This window comes from Etheostoma cragini, chromosome 21 (assembly GCF_013103735.1).
Source record: "Etheostoma cragini isolate CJK2018 chromosome 21, CSU_Ecrag_1.0, whole genome shotgun sequence".
In the NCBI taxonomy this organism is placed as follows: Eukaryota; Metazoa; Chordata; class Actinopteri; order Perciformes; family Percidae; genus Etheostoma; species Etheostoma cragini.
This window is the reverse complement of record NC_048427.1, coordinates 20,060,548-20,084,890: the sequence shown is the minus strand read 5'-3', so window position 1 is coordinate 20,084,890 and position 24,343 is coordinate 20,060,548. Positions and strand designations below refer to the sequence as shown.

Sequence of the window (24,343 nt, the reverse complement as noted above, 5' to 3'; positions counted from 1 at the left end):
AAAAAATTCTCGGTTTGGCTTTAACACTGATGTTGAAAAGTAATTAGTTCCATTATTTGGTGCTGAATGAAGTGAGTGCTTTTCCAGGCGGCATGATAAGTGCACTTATTTTTTTGACACCTGGTAATGCATTGTTTTATTCCTCTCGAACAACACAAACTCCATAGTATCTTCAACGAGGCTCTGGACTGTCCATTACACCACACGGACACAACTGTTTGGTGAGATTATTATATATTAACATATTATGATATATAGGAGTGGGTACCCAATTCAATACTTTTTAGGCACAGACCAAACTGCCTTCTTAGTATTGAAGTAATGGAAAAATACCGCGTCATCCATTACCCAATTTCAATACCAAAGGAGTAAATCTCATCAGCGTCAGTGAGCCAATAAACATGCAAAAAATCCTCTAAGTTACCCACAGAGACTGGGCTCAGGTAGTAGGAGCTGAAAAACAATTAACACGATTTGTGTAATAATGTGTATTTTCATTTTAGTTAATGAAATTGGTATTGAAAAAAGTATTGTTTAGGAATCGGTTCCGAGGTCACGGTATTGGTATTGATACCGGTATTGAACATTTTTTAATGATTTAGTGATTTAATTGGAGATTTTCAGAAATCAGGGTAAAGGCGTAGGTTTCTTTATTTGTCTCCCTTGCGATACAGTTGTGTTGGACAAGGGCAAGTTGCTGCATGGGCAATACAGAAATATAAAGGAAACCTCAAACAAAAAAGACACTGGGGACAGTAAAACCACATCAACATCAACTCATGGACCACTGTGACTTACAATACATAAAGTATTAATTCTTTTTAAAAACAACCCATACCTACTGCTAAGGTACAGACAAAATTCAAATGCCAGATATGCTACTCAAATATAAGAGCATAAATATAAAAGCAGTTATATATAAAGGAAGCATAAGTAGGAGAATATAAATTCTTTAGTGCAATAAATGAATAAATAATAGTAAGCTGTTAGAACTATGGCGTGGGTTTCCTTTCATCCTCTATTATTTGCTCGTCAATAAGGATGTTGACGGAAAACTGCAAAAAGCCATTTTTTATATATTCGTGTCTAGGTAAGTTTGATGTAGCAGTACTGTATATTATATTTTAGCAGTCTTTTACTAATGGGAATAATTAACCACTTTATTTTATGTGTGATAACATGACGTGTACTGATTGATTGGGTGCTGAGGAAATTCACATTTTCGTAAATTTATCAGAAACAGCAGGTAAACATAGAGGGTGTTTTGATTTTGCGTTAATGGTTAAATGGCTTTAGCAGCAAATGTAACACCAGCATATCAGAAAACAGGGAGGCTTCTGAAGAATTGGACAAAAGATACTAATAAAGTGCCAAAAATAGGAGTACAGCCTGTCTCTAATATCAGCCTGGTCCAAACACAGGTCTGAAGCTTAGGTAAGTCCAAGAGAACACTAAGAATTCCCAACATGCAAAGTAATTGAGAGCTAAGTGAATCTAATATTTTCCATGGGACCTGAAGCAGACACACTCGGTGTAGGATTGCTTTTCATTGCAAATATCTTTTGTAGTCAGTCACATGTAAGTGAGGAGTTATTACTAATTTTAATTCTTTAGATGTTGTAGCATTGCAGGGGATTTAGTCATGACTTTCATTAAGTCATTTGTATTGTATGATCCAGTAGATTAGTATACATATACTAAAATGTCACTCTGCTACCCCTGAACACAGGAGGATGAAAAAGAAACAAAGAGCAATGAGAGGAGACTTTGATGTGCATGAGAAAAACATCTCACCCAAAACAAGATGAAAAGAAAACTGTAAAATGAACCTTAGCTCGCAGTTCAGCGGTATTAAAAAAAGAAGGCCGAGGAGCTGAGAGAGAGAGAGAGAGAGAGAGTACAAAGTAACGGCAGGCTCAGTGGAAAAAGAAGTGTGGACAGGTGAGGAGACAAGATTAAAGGAAAGTACAATGGAAATGAGCAGCGGCTGTGACAATGGGCTGTCAGCAGCCGTATCATCAGACTCGCTTAAAAGAGCATACAACATGAAGCAGGAATTTGATAGCATCACTGCTGCACGCGCACACACACACAGACACGCGCACACACACACAATAAACAACTTTCTTTTCTGGTGACAGAATTGATGACTCACACTCTGCTCCATTCTCAAGAATCATCTCAACCCGTCTTCACTGCTCGCAAGTGACACTCTTCACATCTCCACTGGCCTTTATTTAGACTATGAATTCAGGCGCGTTTGAAAAACCCTTTGACATCAGTACTTTGGATGACTATTGTTCAGATTCCCAGACAAACCTTGTTTTGACAACCCTAGCACATGCCAACCACGATACAGTTGGTGGGAAATGAATGGAGAAACCAACATTAAGTTTTTCCAAGTTGTGTTGGAGTTTGTTTCCAGCCCAAATACCGACGTACAACACACGCTTTAGTGTCTGTATGGGACACACCTGCACAACAGAAAGATGACTTAGTATGAACAGCATCAATGGTACGGAGTAGTATTGAAGACCGTAACTCTGCGTAAGGCAGGTTGGGGTGGGGGATTGGTCAAAAAACAGCACAGGGCTTTTACCCAAGAAACCGGGGTTTGTGTCCTCTTTGTGTCCAATGTTTCACTTAAATGTACATATTTTAACCCACCCACAATCTTTTCTTAACCCTAAGGGTTTTTTCCAAAGACCCATATATACCAAAGGTAGCGCATTGCAAGCAGCACCAATGGTGGGAAACGGCACTTCCTGTCTCCTAAATGGGTGTGGCCTCATTTGAACGTGTAGTGAAAGTAGTGTGGATGGATAAAAAGTTACATTTAAATAATGTATTCATATGTTCTTTTGCTAATCCTTCCATATTTACACAGCTAAAAGACATATTTAGCATCATAGTGATTAGTTTTATTAGGGCGTTCACGGACGTTAGCTTCTCTGTGTCGCCAGATCTTGCGAGAGTTTGTTCCTGAGTTTTGGTTTCAAACAAAGTTAATTACAGCTATTTGGTCATAAATCAAAGTATTCAATAAATTAAAAATGTAGGCCTGATGATGGCGCTAGATCAAAAGTCAGGGGCTCACCAAAATAAATACAATTCACCCTGATGAGGACATGAGTGTCAAACATACCAAATTTCATGGCAGTCCATCCAAAAATGTAGTTGCTGACCACAAATGTCAACCTCATGGAGAAAAAGTCAGGGGACCCCCAAAGTCATTAGGATCCATTATCTGGGAACCATGGATGCCCATACCAAATTGCATTATGACTGGATTAGTGAAAGGTTTAAGCTGGTGGCATTACATGAAAAATCAAAGGATCCCCAAAGTAATTTGGATAAATATCTCTAGGGGTTATGGATATTTGCATTAGTTTCATGGCAATCTATACAATATCAATTGAGATATTTCATTATAATCCAAAAATTTCAACCTCATGGTGGTGCTAGAGGAAAACTCAGGGAATCACCAAATTCAATAGGACTCATCTTCTGGGGACCATGATTGTCTGTACAGAAGCCAAGGACAATCCATCTAATAGATGGACTCTCAAACGAAGCCGTATTGGTAAAAACCTCTTGCCAAATGAATGCACTGGGATGGGAAAGTGAACAATTCTGCACATCAGTGCCAATTCAGACGTCAAATTTGAGTTTTTGGCTGTGGGGCTTTCTGCTCCAATGCAGATCGCTTGCTGGTTCAGCTGACTCGACTGTCAGCTTGGTCTGGAGTGCTGCAAACAAAGCCAGGAAAGTGCAGCTTTAATTAAGTTGAATATTGTAACAATCCACAAGATATTCCTTAAACTGCCATGAGATGCTGGCAGACACTGAAATACAGGGTCTCATGGGTAAAAGTTGACAGATGTGTGGGCGTTTAGTGCTCCCCTACTAGCCCTGGACTCAGTTTTAGAACAGAAACTTCCAGCTCGGGGGACTTACAAAACACTCCCAAACACCTGGCTTACATTTCCAGCTGTGTGGCAGTACTTAAGGTGAGCAGCTGTTGTTGGATTTTTTTATTCTTAAACCAAGAGAGCAAATAATACAACTGTTTTTCATAATTATGTATTACTTATTCCACAGGTCCAACAGCTTTATATCAGTGACGCTAACATCTGTTAGACCATGAGACAAAATAGAAAGTTAAGTATTTGGTCTTAGGATCAGTTAAGAATTTTTTTAAACTGCTAGTCTTCCCCTAGCCTTGTACCAGCTGTGCCAAGTGGTAAACACACACACACACAGCACATGTTTTATTCAATATAAGTTGAAGGTTTTTCAGTGCAGATAGAGTTTCTACTGGTCCCTTGGCATTTCAGACAGTTCCAGAGGATTGAGATGAATAGTACAGGGGACCCACGGTCTAACTAAAGAGTCCTTTGCTCATAATGGCTTTACAGTATGTCTGCTGTAATAGGCCGGTGTGAAGTTGATTAGGACCATGTGCATTGTTATCAGAGGTAATGACAGGTGTTAGATTATAATGAAGTGGCCTCTGTGCTCTTTAAGTCTGCAGCTGCTGGGCGATCTGGATAGTTTCTTACCTTTGCATGGTATCTGTAGTCCTTTTCATCTCTGCTTTGCTTCTTCCTAATTCTCTCATTCTCTCTCAAACCTTATCTTTATCTTTGCTCCTTGTTCCAAGAGTAAGGCAGCATAGCTTGATGTAGGCTATTAATATTGTAGGAAAAGATAAGAATACAAAGGAATTGGAGGGCTGGGGTTGAAAGAGATCAGTCCCTGCATGAAAGAGAATAGATAGCTATTAATTAATATAATACTTTGACGCCTTAATAGCCACACTTTCTGTTTCTGTCTCGTGACATCGGCTCCATTCCCAAAGAAAAAGAAGAAGATTTTCACCGAAACTAAAAGTCTGCTGTTACACAAGTAATGCTGAGAGGTTGTAAGTGCGTTTTTATATTTTTAGGACAATTAATTTATTGTCCTCTGCTGCTCAGCTTTTGTCATAAGTGATGTTGTTCCGTAACCGAGAACAGTTGAGTCATCATCTACGTGACCTTTTTTATGTCTACAGTGTAGACAAGCATGCCAGTCGTGAGATCCCGGCCCCATACAATGGAGTCAACCTTTAAATGATGACGACTATTGGTTATATTTTGGAGACAATGTTAAAAACAATCCTCTTAGCTGGAGTTCTACTTTATTACCTATGGCCGTGCAGTTCAGAAGATGGCATCGGTACATGCGGCACACATATGCAGATTCGAAGGAGACATGTTCCGCAACTCTACTCACTTACTGGCGTTAAAGAGCAGCCTACTTCATCGTGTTGGTACAGGTGTTATTTCACACCTGATGCCAACCCTACCCAAGGAAACACAACCTGGTTCACACTTATTAAACAAACTGAAGTTTGGGGTCAAGTGTACTTAGATCTGGGCCCTGGTCCTGGATGTGAAAGCTTCCTTAATGTGCAAGCTTCCTTAATTTTCTTTTACAAACATGGTGAATGTCAAGCCCCCGAGGTAGGCGGCATCAACAGTTTGGAGGAGTCGTCTATGTTGCCAATGTTTGCCCAAGTTGAGATGTGTTCCAGCTGGCTGCTATAGCTTGCCATGTGACTCCAGCAACCACAGGAACCTAAAGCATAGTTTGACATTTATAAAAGCATGCTTGTTCACTTTTTCGCCAAAGTTAGATTACAAGACTAATACCACTATCTGACATGAGAGTGGTGCCAATCTTCTAATCTAACTTTTGGCAAAAAAAAGGGAATAATATTACCTGATCCTTGTAGTATCCTCATATCCTAAATTAGTTATATTACACTGGTGTAAGACCGCAATTTAAAAGCAATCTGTTTGGAGGAACTTTGTCTTCCAAATTAGATTTTACGGTAGTCCAATTAATGTTTATTGTATTAGTGTCTATTAATCATGTCATTCCCTCTCTTTTAAGCTACAACTCCATCTCAATAATGATTGGATCACATTAAGTGGAGAGGGAGGTGGATCCCAGTGGACATGGTCTGTAGCTGCTGTCTGGAGGCATCTTAATTCATTCTCATTAAGCACCAGAAAATTAAATTGTTGAACACTAGAAATGTGGAGAAACATCTAACCTTTTCTCAGGTGATGACCACTATTGGGCAAAAAAGATTAAAAGGTCTGAAGGTGGCCCCAAAGGTGGCCATGATTTTATGGAAATTGAAAGGGTTTCTATTCTGTAGTCCTCTCCTGGTAGGACATTTAAGACTTAGCTCTACAGTTGGGATTAAACCACTCAATTATCTGTGTGCACAACTCTTTGATGCTTGCTCTTAGATGCTTGCTCTTATGTTGGTAAATTAGCTTTTTGGGCATTTTAATAACCTAGCTGTCAACAGCATAGCAGCACGTCGCTGCTTGTCAACATATGAAGTAGACGTAATACTGCTACTCTGCGTGTTGGGTGTAAAACGCTAAATAGCCTATCACTCAGACTCCCCGTGGACATGCAGTAAATACACACACATACACACACACACACAAACTTCTCAAACACAGGAACACACTCATAGATACATCATGCACTGTGACCTTTTCACTTTGCATCTTCACGGTGTGTACTTTAAGTATGCATGACAGGTATTTCGAAGGAGAAAAAATGGGGCATCAGAGAAGAGGGACGCTGTACAGGAACTACAGAGCATGCAGAGAGAACAGACACCAGCCTGATACGGTGGTCACAACTTCGGACAGCTTTCCTGTGGCATTACTCTGTCAGTGGTTCCCAAACATTTTCAGCTCAAGACCCAAAAGAGAAATTTGGTGTCTCTCCGGGACCCAAATTTACAAAAATACACCATGAATCATTGTAACATCTACATTTTTAAACTGTGGACAAAAGACGGAACAAACCATGAGTTTAAATCTATATGAAGTATATTTATTCCATTATAATGATGCCTTCAGCGCGGCTCGGTTCCCTTTGAATGCCCGATAGATAACGGGGAGAATCATTAAAAATGACCACTCTCACTTGTTTCCCATTACCTTTTGTCTCACACGTTGCATTTCGCCGGGATTTACCCGCTCGAGTAATACTAACACAACACCCACTGACTCTTCCATCGCCAAAAAACAATGTCAAATACGCACTTTGCTGCCTAATCCACATTAGTAACCGGCCCGCCAGACGGACAATAGCGGCTAACAACGACATGTTAGCTAGCTAGCAACGCCGTCACAAATGAACTGACACACAAAAATAATATTTAAAATGCTAATGTACACCAACAGAAAAAAATGTAATGACTTACTTTTCCGCTGTCAAAACACTGTTTCTTGAAGGACTCTTCTTTGCAAAAGAAAAATTCTTTGGACTTTCCATGATACTGTGAATGTTTTGTTTGAAGATGTCTGTCCAGCTTATTCATTTAAAAACTCTCATTACTGAGTACTTCCCCACATACAACACACTGAGGCCTCTCTTCTTCATTACGAACAGTTTTGATGAAGCCAACGTTAATAAAGTCGTCCTTATATTTTTCGTTTGGACATCGTATCAACATTGACAGATCACAGAGTTCGGACAAAAAAAAAAGAATTTGGAGAGCAGAAGGCAGTATAGCATAGTCAAAGATCAGGTTAGGGAGAAGAGCGAGAGAAAAAAAAACACAGCATCTGAGCTGAACAGACGCAAAAAAGAACCCTCATTCACATAAGATTGATATGCATATTAATCTGCCAATTGACGACCCAATAAATCGGGTGTGCGACCCATTTTGGGTCCCGACCCTAAGTTTGGGAAACATTGCGAGTCTTACAGCAAAAAGTAAGACTTAATTTCTCATCTTTCTCTCTGTTATGGATCAGTGGTTCAGCAGATATGTTTCAGGCTACATTGCCTCTGCAGACATGGTTAGGGAGCTAAAACCTCAGTAGCAACCTTACATCAAACCTGACTACAGAACCTAAGACCAAATAACAGAATGCAGTGCATTCCTTAGAGTGACATATCCACTGACTGTTGCTGTAAGAAGATCACAGTGTTCTATCTAAAAGAACAGACCAAAGAGTTTATTTATTAAATCTCATGTGGTTCCAGGCCCATAGTATCGTCTTTAGTCTGCATACTGTCTTGTTACCTGTTTCCACCCGTACCGAGGTGTATTAACTTGTTTTTTTTTATCAGACCACACTGACTGTTCCTTCGTTTTTCTTCAAGTGTTGTTTTTTCTATGTAACAGATGGCTCCAAAGAATTCAAAGATCACATCATAGACTAACAAGGATCAATTGTCTGTGGGCTTTTTTTTTTTGCAGAGGGTTTGGCTGTGGGAGTTGCATTCGGAGCCATTGGAAAGACTTCATCTGCTACTTTTGAGAGTGCCAGGTAAGAGTGGTATCAAGGCAAAGAAACACCCATTCACTACCTAATATGGAAAAACTGCAGACCTCCTGCACACAAGGGGGGGGGGGGGCAGTATAAGCCTTAAAAAGTGAAGTTTAGTTATAAAGTTAATACATTTGGGAAGATTTGGTGTGTGTCACGATATGGTCGGGCTTTACCCACAACTGTGCGGTTATTGTGTGCTGCTACCATCTAGTGGTTACATTGTAGTACTGCAGAAAGATGTCAGGTCAGTACACGTGGAACACATCAGATCATCATATCAAATATAATAACAAATCAAGCCCAATCTAAGGAACCAGCATCTCAGTATCAAAGTAGAGAGAACACTCATGGACCTATTTGAGACAAGCACAGTGAACACAATTATTTATTTCATGAAAAGACGCACACTGCTAAAAAGGGAAACACTTTATAATACAGCCTGTGTTTTACAGTGTACTTTCATTATATGAAGCAGGTACCAAGAAAATACTCACCAGTTCCTACAGTTCCCGTCTAATTTGATAAAGCAAATTGATATTTTTTCCCTTATATTGCTTTTACTTTTATATTCTAAGTATTTTTAAAACCAGTACTTATACACTTTTACTTGACTATACTTTTGACTCCGCTGGTTTACAGGACTACAGTCTGGCTGTGTTCAAAATCTCATTCTTACGTACAGCATACTACGTACTCAATCAGTATGTACTGCATACTGTCTACTAAATTTAAGTATGCCATTAGCAGTAGAAATCTTGTATCCCTATGTTACTGGTCCGAGCTACTGTTAAATGAAGATCGTTTATCACAAATGGAAATTATCCCTTACCTCTTTCACTCAATTTCCTATTTTCCAGCAACTTAATATTACAACAAATGTATGTTTTCATTTGAAATGTTTTCTAGAGTAGATTAGATTTGCTCCAGAGCATTCCTCTTAACTGTCCCTTAACGTCTCTCGCCATCATTCATAATTATGTCATCCAATGGTAAGTTAATTACCAGTGTCTAAAATTCATGAAAGTGAATCCTAAGTGTTAGTCAAAAAGTATTGAAGCAAGCATTCTGTTTTGGTTTCCTCAGAAATTTGGCCATCGGTATCGGCATCCAGAATTTCCCAGAAGGCTTGGCAGTGAGCCTGCCGCTCCGGGGGTCAGGGGTCTCAACGTGGAAAGCCTTCTGGTGAGGAACGGCGTGCGTCTGTGTCTAAACACTGCTTCAGAGAGAACGCTAATGTAACAGAGGCTTAGACAGCGGACAGATGCTTTAACTTTTCGTTGTGTGATTGTTTTGGGGTCAGGTATGGCCAGCTCAGTGGCATGGTGGAGCCTGTCGCTGGGTTGCTGGGCGCCATTGCCGTCGTCTTGGCCGAACCCGTGTTGCCATATGCGTTGGCGTTTGCTGCCGGGGCGATGGTTTACGTGGTGGTGGATGACATCATACCTGAGGCCCAAATCAGGTAAAATGGAAAAGAGGGATTGAAGTAGATTATAGCCAGATTAATGAGTGTTACAATCACAAATACAGTTTCAGCATCCGTCTCTAACATAGACTGTACAGTTTATAAAGATGGTCAAAGATTCTCCACTTCCTCCCACTGTACAAAAGTGAAACCAAAACATCCCAAATATGTAATTTTGTAGTTTTGGAGCCAAGGTCTGCGCAGTAGGGATCGGGCGAGAACAAACAAAGTCCCGTCCACACAGCCGTCTGACCAATTAGTCACTGAGTATGTTTACGAGCACACTAACATTCCACCATTGTTCCCAACATGACAATATTCCTTGTCTGGTATGGATCATGTAAACCAGAGATCTTCAAAAGGGGGTCCGCAACCCCTTAGAAGTCCTCAGAGTAACTGCAGGGGGGGGCCGCCAAATGTCTGCAAATGTACATTAACATGAATGCAACACATTATTAGCAAAGATAGATTTGTAGGAAACAACAACCACCTCAACATACAGGTATGACATTAAAACATGATATATAAATATGTAAATAGCAGCTTAGTATTGTAGGGCACCATAAAAAGCTAGGCCATGTGAAAAGGCTTAAGGCCACCTTACACGTTACTGTAGGCCCAGTTTAATATGCAACTTAGTTGTATAGAATATACAGTACGTAGCAGGGGGTCCCTGCTCGTCTCTCTTTCAGGTTAGGGGTACTTGGTCTAAAAAACGTTGAAGACCCCTTATGTACACAGCATATTCCATCTAGATATTCTGAATATGGTCTTTTACCCGAATATATAACAGTTTTACGATTAAGGCGTGTGACGTGCTGGTATTAGTCATGTTTTAGAAGCACACAGCGCATTTGGAATGTGTGTCTCAATCAGGATTTTTCTACAGTTTGCGACAGTTTCCTGCCTCTTGCCGTGTAGTTTATGGGTGCGCTCAGCTCTGTGCTACTATACATTTTCATTAGCTATGTAAAGAACTTGGTTGGAATATTGTTTTTTCTGAATAAGTAAAAAAAAAAAAAAAACTTGCTTGTAAACGTCAATAACAGCTGTCTATCCCTGTAAAACAAACCCAATCCTTCCACTTTTATAGCGTCAAATAATTTCTAAAAAACAAACTTGTGAACAACCTAAAATGACAGAAACAATCTTCGGGAGAAATGCATGAGATGCCGATTTCTGTCCCATCAGCTAACATGGAGGGGGACCGGGTTTAGCAGCTAAACTGCAGCCAGGGGCCGATCCAGATGTTTTAGCTTCATTTATGCAGTCTGTGTATCCACCCCTGGTCTCTAACCAATGTCCCATGCCTTCGCTCCATCACCACCAGTGGAAACGGGAAGCTGGCCTCCTGGACCTCCATCCTGGGCTTCGTCGTGATGATGTCACTGGACGTCGGGCTGGGCTGAGCTCACCTCGCTGTGTCACCGTGGCGACAGAACACACAATGGCCATCATGTCGTCATTGCTCCGCTGACCTCAGTTTTTAAAAAGGGGACCAAAGGAAGTGTTTGATGGGTGACTGTACTTGAAGTTCTCTATAATGTGTGTCTGGTTTCATGCTACAAGTTATTGTCTAACAGCATCTGTCACTTTTTTCAAATGGCAGGCAGCTAATTTGGGAATATTTAATGATTATTTTAATTCAAGAGTGTGTGGATTTTGTGTTGCGGTTAGTGCTTTTTGAGATCTTTTCCAAAACAAAATGTCTGAATTATGAAAGTTTTATTAATGTTTTTTTTTTCTCTTCATTTTCTCATAATGGCAATACTTGAAGTCTGGTGTTTGAGTCGGTAATTTATGAGACCTCCAATCAATGATTTAGTTTTGGTTTACTCTGTTCTGACTCCAGCTGTACCACTGTTACTGCGGAGGAACACTTTACACACACGTAACCCTCCTCTATAAGGAAAGTCTGCTTTTCATCCAGATGCAGTGCCTTCTCTGGTTTAGGGCTCAGACACCTAGAGGCCAGTCTGAAGAATCACATGTTGTGGTCTGCGTCTAATTATTTAAATGCTGAAGATAACACTTAAAGTGTTTGTATAATTAAACAACCATGTGATTCTGATTCCTTCAGCGTGAGCTTTTTAACTCAGTATTCACTTACACATTCTATTAAAAGAGGAAATAGGTTAAGACGTATTAAACTAACTGACCCTATGATGGAAATGAGTGGTTTCATACTGAGCCTGATTCATTTAAGAACCGTTTTGTGTTCGTAGGACAAACTTCTCAAACTTGTGATGAGCTTGTGACTAAGAATCGTAGCTCCAAGAAACTGATCCCTCAGAGAAGTCTTCCACTAACCATAGGGTACTGTAAATATTAACAATAAAACAGCAGTACGCGCCACTTATTCACACATTTAATGTGTTGACTTAAGAAACAGTCTTAACAGTCCAGCACATGATTAGACAACATTTAAAACAAAGGTGGTTCATAGAGTTAAATAAAAATGAATTCATTCACATGATGTGGCTACAGAACAGGGACTGGGACTGGCTTGTGTTGCAAGAAGTTGATAAGACTCGTTGGCATGTCCAGATGCTCGATACACTGGATCTTGTCGATCTTTTTGAGGTATCTTCGGACGGCGAGTCGGCACTGTGAAGTCAAGGCCTTTGGATTCCCTAGAGACAACATCAAATAAAATGATAATGTGGCATTTTAGTGCACTCCTTTTTCTAACAACATCCGTCTGAAGCCACAAGAATATAGTGATGTTCCTCTTGCAGTTTAACTACTGCAGCAATAACATGTCCATGCACACGTGTGTCCTCTAACACATGGAATTATTGGACTTTGACTTCAACGTTCCCATCACAAAGAGTAGAATTAGATGATCTTTATTAACAACTCAATTAGGGACGCTAATAGCCAATAACTGAACGGTTAAAGCGCCCATACTATCCTCATTATCAGGTTCATAAATGTATTTTGAGGTTGGACCTGAATAGGTTAAATGGTTTTATTTACAAAAAACATTTTTGTTGTACTGCACATTGCTGCGGATCCTGTTTTCACCCTGTGCGTTTAGGTCTCTGATTTAGCTCCAGAGTGAGACATCTCACTTCTTTACTATCTTTGATGGGAGTCACACATGCTCAAAGGCTCGGTAAGATCACATCAGCTAGATAACTTTCTCCAACTTTGGTCAGTACCAGGCAGGATTAGCTGGGAGACTTCTTCTAAACGAGGGCCATTTTTCTAAATGTGTATGCGTGTGGCTGCACCAGAGACACAACCTAACACCCCAAGTCCCAGAAAAAGGGATTTTTTTTTTCATAATATGGGCACTTTAATGTTTATTTTTTACGTCCCGTAATTTGCTGAAACGGAAGATAAAACCTGCCGAAGAGTCAGTGGAGGTTTTGTAGAGTCTTTAAAGAGTCATGCTAACACACAGACTACTGTGGGAATTATGCACAAGATTTGTAACGAGGAATGTCTGCATAATTAATGCGAGAGGGGGACTTCTGTGGCTTCAGAGGCTATCCATTATCAGTTCAGAAAGAAATACTGTGAGTGCATTTTGCAGCTGTACTTTGATTCACTCCAGCCACCAGGAAACTACCAGGGTGTACGAGGTGGTACCGTCTCCACGAGACAACCTATTTCAGAAGTGACATGTAAGATGCACTATACCTCTTTCCTGCAGAAGCAGCTCCACGGCCTCGTTCTGCTTCGTGGACTTCTCGATGATCAGAGTCGGGAGGTAGACGTTTGCGCCAAAGTCGATCAGCAGCTGGATGTACTCCACGCCGCAGCCGTGCCTGAGGCACATCTCCAACACAGTTTTGGGCTGCTTGATGGAACTCAGCAGCTTTGCGTCCGTGCAGTTGTAATCGGGGTCGGCCCCGTACAGGAGCAGCAGTTTGAAACACTCCATGTGTCCGTAAACCGCAGCCAGGTACAGCGGCCCGCTGGACACCCTGGCGCTGGAAGTCCACAGCAAGACTTTGGAGCGGGAGTTCACCTCGGCGCCGTGTCGGAGCAGTTCCTTTAATATCTGCGCGTTGCCCTCCCGAGCCGCAGTGAGCACAGGGGAGCAGTTGTTGGACGAGTTCCCGTTGGGGTTGGCGCCGGCTCCGAGGAGCGCTAGGACACAGTCCAGGTATTTCCCGCGGACGGCTGCGAAGAGCGGCGTCTGAGCCTTGACGTCCACGCAGTCTACCAGCGCGCCGTGGCCCAGCAGCACCTGCAGGCAGCTCAGGTGGCCTTTGGACACGGCGGCGTGGAGCGGCGTGCCCGCGACGCCCCAGCCCCCCCGGCAGTTGATGACTTTCTTGTAAACTTCTTGGCAGAGCATCTCATCAAGGAGTCTGGCATTGTTTTGGAACACTGCTTGTCTGAGCTGGGAAATGTCACAACGACTCTCTTCTTCTAAAGAGGTCCTTAGTTGGAGCATAGAACCCGCTGGAAAAAATGTAAACAAAGATGGAGTTTATTTAAGTCTCACTTTCGACAATAACAATGTATCAACTACTTATATCAGCTAGGGGAGTGAATCACACGTTTTTATCAAGGTATGATATATTGATTGTAGGACAATGATACAATATTTACTGATATCACAAAGCAAGTGGCTGACACACACACACACACACACACACACACACACACACACACACACACACACACACACACACACACACACACACACACACACTTGGTGAGTTTGAAACTGGACAATGTTATCTGTTTTGTGCAACAACACTGGCTTGGAATGTGTGCAATACTCAGATCAATTAAATGACATTCACATATATAAACTCATATATGAATGGGAAACGACATTACTAAGCTTTTCCAGGAATTTAAACTACACTTTAAAGGTTTTACAAAATGGGAATTTCAAAATAAAGGCAGATATTAGAGATACGTGTCAATACATTGTCAATTAATCAATTAATAAGTGATATTGCATCGTTGACGATGGAATTGGTGTATAGGGATCCAGATCGATGTATCGTTACACTCATTATCAGCTGTCTGAAACAGATGTAGGCTGATATGCCTACCTTTTTTTTTTTTTATCATATTTGAGGAAAAAAGCCAATGCAAAACTATCATATACAGCACTGTTGCACAATCCAGATCAGGACCAAATAAAGTTCATACCGAATGTATATTTGACAAATTACTTTAAGGTATGTAGTAACTTCCTGTAACTGCATCCCACGTAAGGGATATTTCAGACTGCACAGTATACGGCTTACAGAACCGTGTATGTCATATGCAATAATGCTTATAACCGCCTATGTAAGTGACCATAATTCAATTCATGTGTGAAGCTGTCATTTAACAAAACCAGTTGGTCCCAACCCGTTCTTGTTTATGAACAATTAACGTTAATGTTAACCGGGAAATTCAATTACAAATAAATGAAATAGTAGCTACATAGTTGAGTGCAATAGCACCTTCTATAACGTTAATGTGTCTGCTGACATGGCGTCGTTTTGAAATCCATATAGCTATTTACTGACTCCCCGTGTACAGTAGACTGTTTATAGACATGCTAATGCTAAGACGCTAAATGCTAATACGCGCTTCCTAGCAGGAAGAAGTTCGCTAATGTCAACTTCTTCAAACTTCGCGTTGTAAAGCCCGCGCTTTCTTGTTTTTTTTATGCCGTGTGACAACAGAAATAATCCGTCTTGTTGGGTTTCCTTCGTTTAATAGTAGCCTACCTAAGATGTGTCGCCAGCTCCAGCTGCCTTCTCCATCTTCCCGTTTCTTCTTCTTCGTCGCCGTGTATTGTTGCATACCACGTTGAGTTTAACGGCGCTCTGCTGCCCTCTGCTGTTTCTGACTGCTGGAACAACATGGCGCCTGGAGGGTGCGCAGAGAACTGGACCTTTACACTGTTTCATTAGATTTAATTAATTTAATAAGAACTGTCATAAATTTGCTAATTATTCTCGCATTGAAGGAATGCATTGCAACCTCCATTATTAAATTCACTAAGCCCAAAAGTCTTTCATATTGAGTTATTAAAGACATCTAGAATAATAAATCACATAAATACAATGTGTAAAATATATAAATTAGGCATTGCATTGTAACTAGCGATTTGATGAGAGTGTTTTGTTGTCTTTTTATTACACCAATTAAAATTCTGTATGCTCTCTTCAAAAGTCTACACAGTCCACCTTAGTCCCGGTGGGGGCACCTTAGACCCGGTGGGGGCACCTTAGACCCGGTGGGCCACCAGTTTTGGGGATCACTCAAACTAAGATAGATTTTATTTTGAAAATCATTTACTATATCAGCACATTAAAACAAACGCAGGACGAATATAAAGTTGTTAAAAATGTACTAGAATGCATTGGAATGTTTGAAATACTCATTAGTTAATAAGCAATCTATCTTATGTAACCAACACAACGCCCTCGGGCTGATTCTGCTGCTCCTGTGAAGGGAAGAAGTCCTGTCTCACAAAGAGAAATCCAATCGTATCCATGGCAATGGACTGACAGTTCTCAGCTATGGCTGCCTTATCGCTGCCCTCAGCTTTATCTGTTCCCTCTCCAGGCAACCCATATGGCATCCTTTCTTTGTGAACCGGGTCTATTTCTTGTGCATGTGCGTCACAGAGCCTTTGTTTGGTTAGTGATGAGGTCTTGGAGTTAGTGTTGGGACAATAGGCCGTGGGCACAATGCAGGAGGAACAACTTCCTTTTGGCAACCCAGCAAGAAAAACCAGATCCCTCTGTATTCCTTAAACCGGTCTAGGATGAAGTACTTGAAAGCAGTACTTGAGTAAAAGTACAGAAAGTTAGAATATGACTTGAGTCAAAGTCTAAAAGTATCTGATATTGACTGTACTGGAGTGACAAAAGCGATGAACTTTATTGTTGGGTCCTTATAGTAAAGCGTAATATTCAGGGTTTTCATACCTTCTTAAACATCAAACTCAAAGTCTGCTCCAGCACTTTCCAGGCACAATTCCCTCAAGTTAAAGGACCAACACCGCATATATTTTGAGAGAGCTACCATCAACAAATGTTTCCTGTTTTTTAATTTTTTAGTAACGAGTAACCAAGATGCTCAGGGGAAATGTATCAGGGTAAAAGCATACACTTTACTTAGGAAATGTAGTGAAGTGAAAGATTCCAGAAATATAGATTAAAAAGTAGAGCACAGATAAGTGAAAATGTTACTTAAGTGCAGTAACAAATAATATAACACTGCCTAAAACATGTAACAAAATAACAATTTGTACGCAAACAACATAGACACTGCAATGTGTCTTTGGTCTCTGAGGCGTGTTTCCCTCAGCTGGGGGGGCCCGGGGCCCGGGGCCCGGGGCTTTACAACATGGTAATGAGCCGCGCTGGCGTCCTCTGTCCACTCTGCTTCTATATGGCTGTTGCCCGGTTACAGAGTAGAAGTCACCCAGGCGCTCAGAGAGAGTGGAGAAGAGGCCTTTAAAGCAACGACACCACCGTAACTCATGATGTATTTGCAGGACGGGGGTGGGGGGGTGGGGGGGGGTGTTGAAAGACGGACAACGTTTCCAACTTGTACGAGAGCACTGAGGATGAGGAGAGAGTCTTGGTGCAGGGACAGGGGGAAAAAACACATGAGACGAATCTGCACACTTCATGCAATGGTGGGGGGGCATTGATTTCTCCAGTGTTTCTTATCTCCGGGAGGATGTGATGTTACCTACAAGATGACAGGGACACTCGGGACGCTAAAGAGACGGCTGTGGAGTCTGTGTGTGGTTTTGATCACTCTGGCTGGAGGTGAGGAGCTTCGTTTTGTCTTGTATTAAGTATTGGTTTCTGGAGATTATGGTCTTACTTGCCCCCTTCACAGCGGTGGAAGAAGTATTTAGATCCTTTTGTTCAGTAAAAGTACTAATACCACACTGAAAAAAAATGGTGTTACAAGTAAGAGTCCTGCATTGAAAATGTTACTTAAGTAAAAGCATCATCAGGAGAATATACTTAAAGTATTAAGAGCAAAAGTTCTCAAAAAACGATCCAAACAGTCCTGTCAGTCAACAAAGTGTTTAATCGGCTAATCATCTCAGATGTACGTGTCGGCCTGTATACTGTTGGGCAGTTTCATTTATTATAAATCACTGTGTTTCTATTATAAACTGCATTTGTGTTTGTGTGCAAAAATCTTAACTTGTAAAGTAACTGGTACCTAAAACTGTCAGTAGTAGTAGTAGAGTAAAAACTGGCATGAAAAGAAAAGACTCAAGTAAAGTGCAAGTACCTCAAATGTGTACTTAAGTACAGTACTTGAAAAAATGTACTCAGTTACATTCCACCACTGCTCCTTCGGAGAGAGGTGAAGGTTCCCGGAGCTGGATTCTTCAGTCGAGGCAATGCTTTAAGTCAGACGTGAACATTTTAACCTCAATTGTTTTTTTAAACTACGGATTCACTCTCTGATTGGGGAACGAGAGTCAGTCGTGATATTTTTCTTCCTTGGGGAATTCTAAGTAAAGACAACAACACTGGCGTGTCCATCATGGGACTTATGATATCCATCATCCTGTTTTTTTTTTTAAAACAAAAACAAAACAGTGTAGCTCTTGCTCACATGCTCACTCCACAATACATTTTCACTATCCATATTAAAGGCTGGGTCATGACCGAAAGAACGAGATCCAGGGTACAAGCGGCCAAAATGGGTTTCCTCAGGAGGGTGGCTGGCGTCTCCCTTAGAGATAGGGTGAGAAGCTTAGTCCTCCGAGAGGACCTCGGAGTAGAGCCGCTGCTCCTTCACGCCGAAAGGAGCCAGTTGAGGTGGTTCGTGCATCTGGTAAGGATGCCTCCTGAACCACTCCCTAGGGAGGTGTTCCAGGCACGTCCAGCTGGGAGGAGGCCTCGGGAAGACCCAGGACTAGGTGGAGAGATTATATCTCCAACCTGGCCTGGGAACGCCTCGGCATCCCCCGGTCGGAGCTGGTTGATGTGGCTCGGGAAAGGGAAGTTTGGGGTGCCCTTCTGGAGCTGCTGCCCCCGAGACCCCGATACCGGATAAGCGGATGAAGATGGATGGATGGATATCCATATTTCATTGTTTCATTGTCTTGCCTTTCAGAGGACATTCCTTGTCCAAAAGGTGCCCTGATCCACTTGACCAGCCTACGATGCTATTGGCTCTCTGAGACGACATCTTCGCAGCCTGAAGCGCAGGATTCCTGCAGAGAGACTCAGGGAGGCGATCTGGCATCGGCTGACAGCCTGGAGCTGCAACGCTTCATCCAACAGTCCTTTCCAGTGTGAGTGCCACAGACAAATGTCTCCCTTTTCATGTGTTTAAAGTTTGAAGCTGATCGGCTGAAATCTTAAAGTACGACATAAAACAGTAATTCAAACATTCAATTCAAAATGGCGGACTTCCTGTTTGGTTTAGGGTGTGGCTGCAATGGAGTTTTATGTCCTTCCTGCCATGATACATATGTGTACCAAGTTTCGTGAGTCTACGTTAAGCACACTAGAGGGGCTGAATTTTCTTAATTTTGTAGGGGGTGCTAGCGAGCCATTTTTGTGCGCCCATTCCAGAAACCCTTAAAATACGTGCATTTTCACCCGACTTGATGCAACGGCCAAATTTGGTGAGTTTTTAAATATGATAAGCCCCTCAAAAAGGCAATTCATTTGCCGGATAAAAGAAATAAAAATGAGTCCTTAAGTTTCAACAGGGCCTACGGCGCTTTCGGCGATCGGGCCCTAATTAAACCTGTGAGCAGTGTTGGATGGGCCCTCACACCTCCTTGTGTGTCGGGGTTCCTGGCGGACACCGCTCCTTGCAACAATGCATTTGTGCGGCACTCAGACACTGCAAATTGTCACCAATGAAAAGGGAACTCCCAGCTGAGTTCAATGATACCTCACACAAGAATCTACGCCATACGGTTCAACAGCTGTGAAAGGGGGCGTGGCTTAAGCATAGGGGGCAGTTCACACCATGGCCAATGAAAACGTAACTCTCTGCTGATTTTAATGATAAATCCTACAACGCTGTACACGAAAGAGGTCATTAGTTATTAAAGGGTGTGGCTTGGTCTTAAGGGGCGGGGCAAACATCACCTCCCAGTGGCTTGTTTGAAATTGGTTGACCAATCACAGAGTGGTCCAGCTGACCAATCAGAGACTGAATGTTTCAGGTGGAGGCATGGCAGCAATGGGTACAATGAGAAACATAATGTTTTTGACTATCAAAGCATGTGAACCTATTCTAGTAGACCCCCAAAAATACAATGTGACCCTGAAAAGGAGCATAATAGGGGCTCTTTAATATATATTTTCCCTTTTGTTTTTGTGTATGTTTAGGAATAGCACTGTGTGGGTATGGCTGAAGGGATCAGCAGGAGAGGGGTCGGTCCAGGTTGGGGTTGCGGAGCCAGCAAATCCTGCATGGTGGACTGGAGCCAGTGAGAGCCAGGGGGGGTGTTCTCAGATGGCCTTGGGCACACAGGGACGGTGGAGGAAGGCTCAATGTGCTGGACAATACCTCTTTCTCTGTGAAAAAGAAGTAACTGGTAAGAATTTTATTTCACTGAAAAACAGTGTGGTTTTATCCTCAGGTATGGTTATTGTTAGAAACGTGTCTTTATGTGATTCTGGTTGTTCCTTCTTAATGCAGAGTCCTTACCGTCTGTGGACAATTACCTGACTGGATTAGTTCTCATGAGCGGTATCTATGCTCAGACCCAGATACACCCCTTTCCAAATGTCCCGGACATCGGAGCACTCACAGCAGAGGTCGGTATAGGGTCAATTAAACAAAAAGACACTGGTTAGCAAACCTAAAGGGGTCACAAGTTAAATCGGAGATGATGTATTTAAAAAGTATCTGACAAGAGAGCATCACTTCTTGGTTAAAAATCAGCTCACAGACCTAAAAAAGCTCTAATGAGTGGTTAAAGGTTCTATACGTGATGTTGGTTGACGTTCTAAGTATTTTCAGTACTTTGAGAGCAGCGTGTCCCTCCGTCCCCCTCATACCGTCCCCTCCCTCTGTGCTTCCACGCACTAACCCCCCCACCCCCACCCCCAAATCCTTCTTGATGGTTGTTGGCTGGAACACTGTTTGTGAATGCTTCGTGGTGCAGGTGGGCACAGTTTATTTTTGTTGTCGTTTGTAGACCCTGGGCTGTCTACAGAGACCACATTTTTTACAGTGTGTTCTTGGGACAGGCAGCTTGCAGATAGGGAGGAGATGTTTTTTACAGTGTTTTGGGGACAGGCAGCTAGCAGATAGGGAGGAGATGTTTTTTACAGTGTTTTGGGGACAGGCAGCTAGCAGATAGGGAGGAGATGTTTTTTACAGTGTTTTGGGGACAGGCAGCTTGCAGATAGGGAGGAGATGTTTTTTACAGTGTTTTGGGGACAGGCAGCTTGCAGATAGGGAGGAGATGTTTTTTACAGTGTTTTGGGGACAGGCAGCTAGCAGATAGTGAATGATAGTGAGGCATGCGGCCCTTTGCTGCATGTCATTCACCTCTCTCTCTCTCTCTCTCTCTCTCTCTCTCTCTCTCTCTTTAGAAAAACAAATTGGGAATCAGTGGTCTGAGGCAGTGATACCCAACCAGGGGAAATTGTACCCCAAGGTATTTCACCAGTTGCCAGGGGGAAGCTAAATTGTAATAGATTTTATTTTAAATATAAAAATGTAGTGAGTTTTAATGAATGTGCACGAGAAATAGTTAGCAAGCAATATAGATTTATATGATGATTTGTATTAAAAGTACATAAATTAAAGGTATATAATCCCTGTAATTTTTATTGTTGTTGGTTAATATTCTGATGATGTCAATGATCAGATAAATATATTCAGATTTATATATAACGTATGTATTTTGTTAGTATGCGATTTTATCGTATAGGTGTTTTTTTCCTCCAATCTACTGCCTTTATTGCTCTCAACAGATGTATGTTTCTATTCTTTGTGCTATGTTGCCTTACCTTGTAACATGTTTTAACTGCTTTGTGTTTTGTTGGTAATCTTTTGTGTTTTGTGCTAATTTGTTGATTCTGAAATTTTAAACCAAATCATAACCATGCATTAAATTAATTTGCAATGTCCCCTTCTGCAATAAACTCCTTTGACACCCACAGATGCAGCTGTTCCCAGGGATGTGGTTCAGTCATGCAGGTCAGTTGGCATCAGTGGAGCTGGTGGTCCAGCCCAGCCCAGTGTCCTCTCTGGCCCGGGTACAGATCCTCCGACCCTACTGCAATCCCAACCACCACCTGGTACCACCAGGTACAGTACAACGGTACTATGGAGCTATCGTAAGTTTGCTTGACAGTGGACGATGATTCTCTCCTCTTTGCCCCTCAGGTTGCAGCTCTCTCCTTAACCCGTTCAGCTGTTGCTCAGCAGTGCCGCTGTGTAACACCACAGGGGGCTGCAGCTTGGGCCAGCACTGGTGCCACCTGCTGGAGGCCTGTGTTCCCACCACCAGTCCCTGCAGCCCCTACGACTCTGCAGCAGGGGCCCGCGGCTTTGCTTTACCGCCCAGATACCCTGCACTACCCCCCTTCTACCACCTGGTGGCAGACCTACCTCTGAGAGTAAACCCTAGCTCTGAACTGAAAACTATAAGCGTGAGTTGACATTTTTTGCACGACATTGTCTTTTCTTGCAGTCGTTCACTTGTGCCTTTTAGACATTTTAGAAAGCTGGTTTTAAACCTCCAAACTTCTACTTCTAATAATTCTAATAACTTCTAACATCCAGCAACAGCAGCAGCACCAGCATCTTTACTGTAGGCACCAAAGCACTTTTCCTCTTTGGTCCCCCTACAGGTTGGAAAAGGAATTGACCATTCCTGTTACCATTATTCTTATGTCTCATTACTATAAGTTAATGAACCACTGAAACAATTTTGGAACATTATTTTAAGGTACAAAAAAATATTTGGTGTAGATCGATCAATATTGAAATCCATCAATATCAATAAATAAGTTCCCTGTTCCCAGAAAAACAGCTGTATTAAGTTTACTAAGTGTAACTCTCCTCCAACTTTGTTCTTTTAACAGCTGCTTCTTCCAGATCGAGCGATCATGGTCTACCCTGATGATATTGTGGCTATACAGCACACTCGTGACTCTGGTACATTCCTACATTGCCTGAACAGTGAAGCGTCTTTAAACTCCCCCTGGCGACAGAGTTACATGTCCCTCAGGAGGAAGGAGTGGGGAGGCTGGTGGGAGGGAGGTCTCACTTCCCTGCCACACGGAGGCCAATGGGTGGACGGGGTGGTGTGTGATCTGAGGATGCTGTACGTGGACAAGAATCTACACAGAGGTACTGAGCACGATGAAGACTCTGGCTTCACCCACAGAGAAACAACCACAGCTCCAGATATGAGGGTCCTGGCAACTGGTCCTACTCCATGTCTGCAATCTAAATTTGGGCTTAATGTCATCCACCCTGTGCCAGATGAAAATAACCAGATTCATGTCCAAATCAATGTCCCGACACTTATTGTTGTCAAGGTCCTGTCTGGAGAGAAAGCCAGGAGCTCATGGTCAGCCCCAGTTCTGCAGACTGGGGTTCCCTTCCTTCCATCTTGCCCTGAAGAGGTGGCTCTGTCTTGGCCTGACTGTAGGGGACAGTCCCCTGATTCCTGGTTCTCCTCTGTGATCCTGGTGTTGCCCTCAGCAGGGGTTCAAACACTGAACATCAGTGTGATGGATGCAGTTAGCTCTCAGACTGTGAGTGTGAGGGTTTGTGGGTATGAGGCAGTGACAGGGCTCACTGTAGAGCCACATGGATGCCAGAGGATGCTAGTAGACACTTCACAGGTGAGAATGCAAAAATAATTTAAACACTCTGCTTATTAAGCAATTTATTCAGTAATCATGTTAGCAACGCGGCAAAGCCAGCTGGTTGGTCCACTGCTTTGGTACCGACTGAAATATCTCAATTGCCATTTGGGTTTTGTACAGACCTTCATGTTCCCCAGAGGATGAATCTTAATGATTCTGGAAATTCTCAGACTTTTCACCTATTGACTAACCTGACACGTAAGCCGGATTGTTGTCTGAGAAGTCATCATTGGAAACGTTTTGAAAAGGGTTGGCACTTTCTAAAAGTACTTGGCAGACGATTGGCAGTACCAATCGCTTCAACTGTTGTTTCGTTTTTCTTTTTAACAAACACTCGGCGTCACACACACAAATTGCATTATTGACCTTTGCTATTGATTTCTGGGTGAGGACGGGCTGATGATTTTTCTGACTTTTTCTCGAGTGGCATAAAGAGGTTGAAGTTTGTGGTTTTTAGTAAAAATGTGTTGGTAACTATTAAATGGATTTTTTGTGAAATTTAGTACAGTCATTCATATTGCTCACAGGACAATTTGTAATAACTCTTAATTTTTTAATTTTACATTGCCACGGTGAGCGTTTTAGCATTTAAACGTTCATGATAGTGCTCATAGCCTCAGAGCTGCTACAGTGGCTGTAGACTCTTTCACATTCTTTCAGACAAATGTGGACATGTAAGACTAAACGTATGCACAAAGGGAACTTAGCTT

At 42.1% G+C, this 24,343-nt stretch overlaps 3 protein-coding genes across 5 annotated transcripts in view; 2 read left to right on the top strand and 1 right to left on the bottom strand.

Moving 5' to 3' along the window:
* LOC117937411 (zinc transporter ZIP11-like) overlaps positions 1-11,893 on the top strand; it is a 105,270-nt gene extending 93,377 nt beyond the window's left edge. For both annotated transcript variants that reach the window (XM_034861380.1, XM_034861379.1), the window contains exons 7-10: positions 8,288-8,357; positions 9,444-9,542; positions 9,661-9,819; positions 11,153-11,893. In XM_034861380.1, coding sequence (XP_034717271.1) covers positions 8,288-8,357; positions 9,444-9,542; positions 9,661-9,819; positions 11,153-11,231 — 407 coding nt within the window. In that variant the 3' untranslated portion in view covers positions 11,232-11,893. The remainder of the gene's footprint in view (positions 1-8,287; positions 8,358-9,443; positions 9,543-9,660; positions 9,820-11,152) is intronic.
* A 275-nt stretch (positions 11,894-12,168) lies between these two features.
* LOC117937414 (ankyrin repeat and SOCS box protein 12-like) lies at positions 12,169-15,631 on the bottom strand. Of its 2 annotated transcripts, none has more exons than XM_034861384.1 (3): positions 15,516-15,631; positions 13,471-14,241; positions 12,169-12,455 (listed from the first exon to the last, which is right to left on the bottom strand). In XM_034861384.1, exons 1-3 carry the CDS (start codon positions 15,589-15,591, stop codon positions 12,304-12,306), a joined length of 999 nt encoding a protein of 332 aa, XP_034717275.1. In that variant the 5' UTR covers positions 15,592-15,631; the 3' UTR covers positions 12,169-12,303. The 2 variants fall into 2 exon arrangements, with proteins under 2 accessions (XP_034717275.1, XP_034717276.1); XM_034861385.1 differs by having other exon boundaries at positions 13,471-14,238; positions 15,516-15,619.
* A 1,872-nt stretch (positions 15,632-17,503) lies between these two features.
* Positions 17,504-24,343, top strand: part of pkd1b (polycystic kidney disease 1b) — a 38,401-nt gene continuing 31,561 nt past the window's right edge. Inside the window, exons 1-7 of the mRNA XM_034860881.1 lie at positions 17,504-17,576; positions 18,892-19,072; positions 20,127-20,335; positions 20,440-20,558; positions 21,915-22,062; positions 22,141-22,406; positions 22,842-23,609. Of these exons, the coding sequence (XP_034716772.1) occupies positions 17,504-17,576; positions 18,892-19,072; positions 20,127-20,335; positions 20,440-20,558; positions 21,915-22,062; positions 22,141-22,406; positions 22,842-23,609 (1,764 nt within the window). The remainder of the gene's footprint in view (positions 17,577-18,891; positions 19,073-20,126; positions 20,336-20,439; positions 20,559-21,914; positions 22,063-22,140; positions 22,407-22,841; positions 23,610-24,343) is intronic.

Excerpts from the sequence above, each read along its gene's own strand:
- LOC117937414 (XM_034861384.1), bottom strand. The coding sequence starts at position 15,591 with ATGCAACAATACACGGCGACGAAGAAGAAGAAACGGGAAGATGGAGAA. Across the intron at positions 14,242-15,515 it reads GAGCTGGCGACACATCTTAG|CGGGTTCTATGCTCCAACTA; the intron begins GTAGGCTACTAT and ends CATTTTTTCCAG. Across the intron at positions 12,456-13,470 it reads GCTGCTTCTGCAGGAAAGAG|GGAATCCAAAGGCCTTGACT; the intron begins GTATAGTGCATC and ends TGTTGTCTCTAG.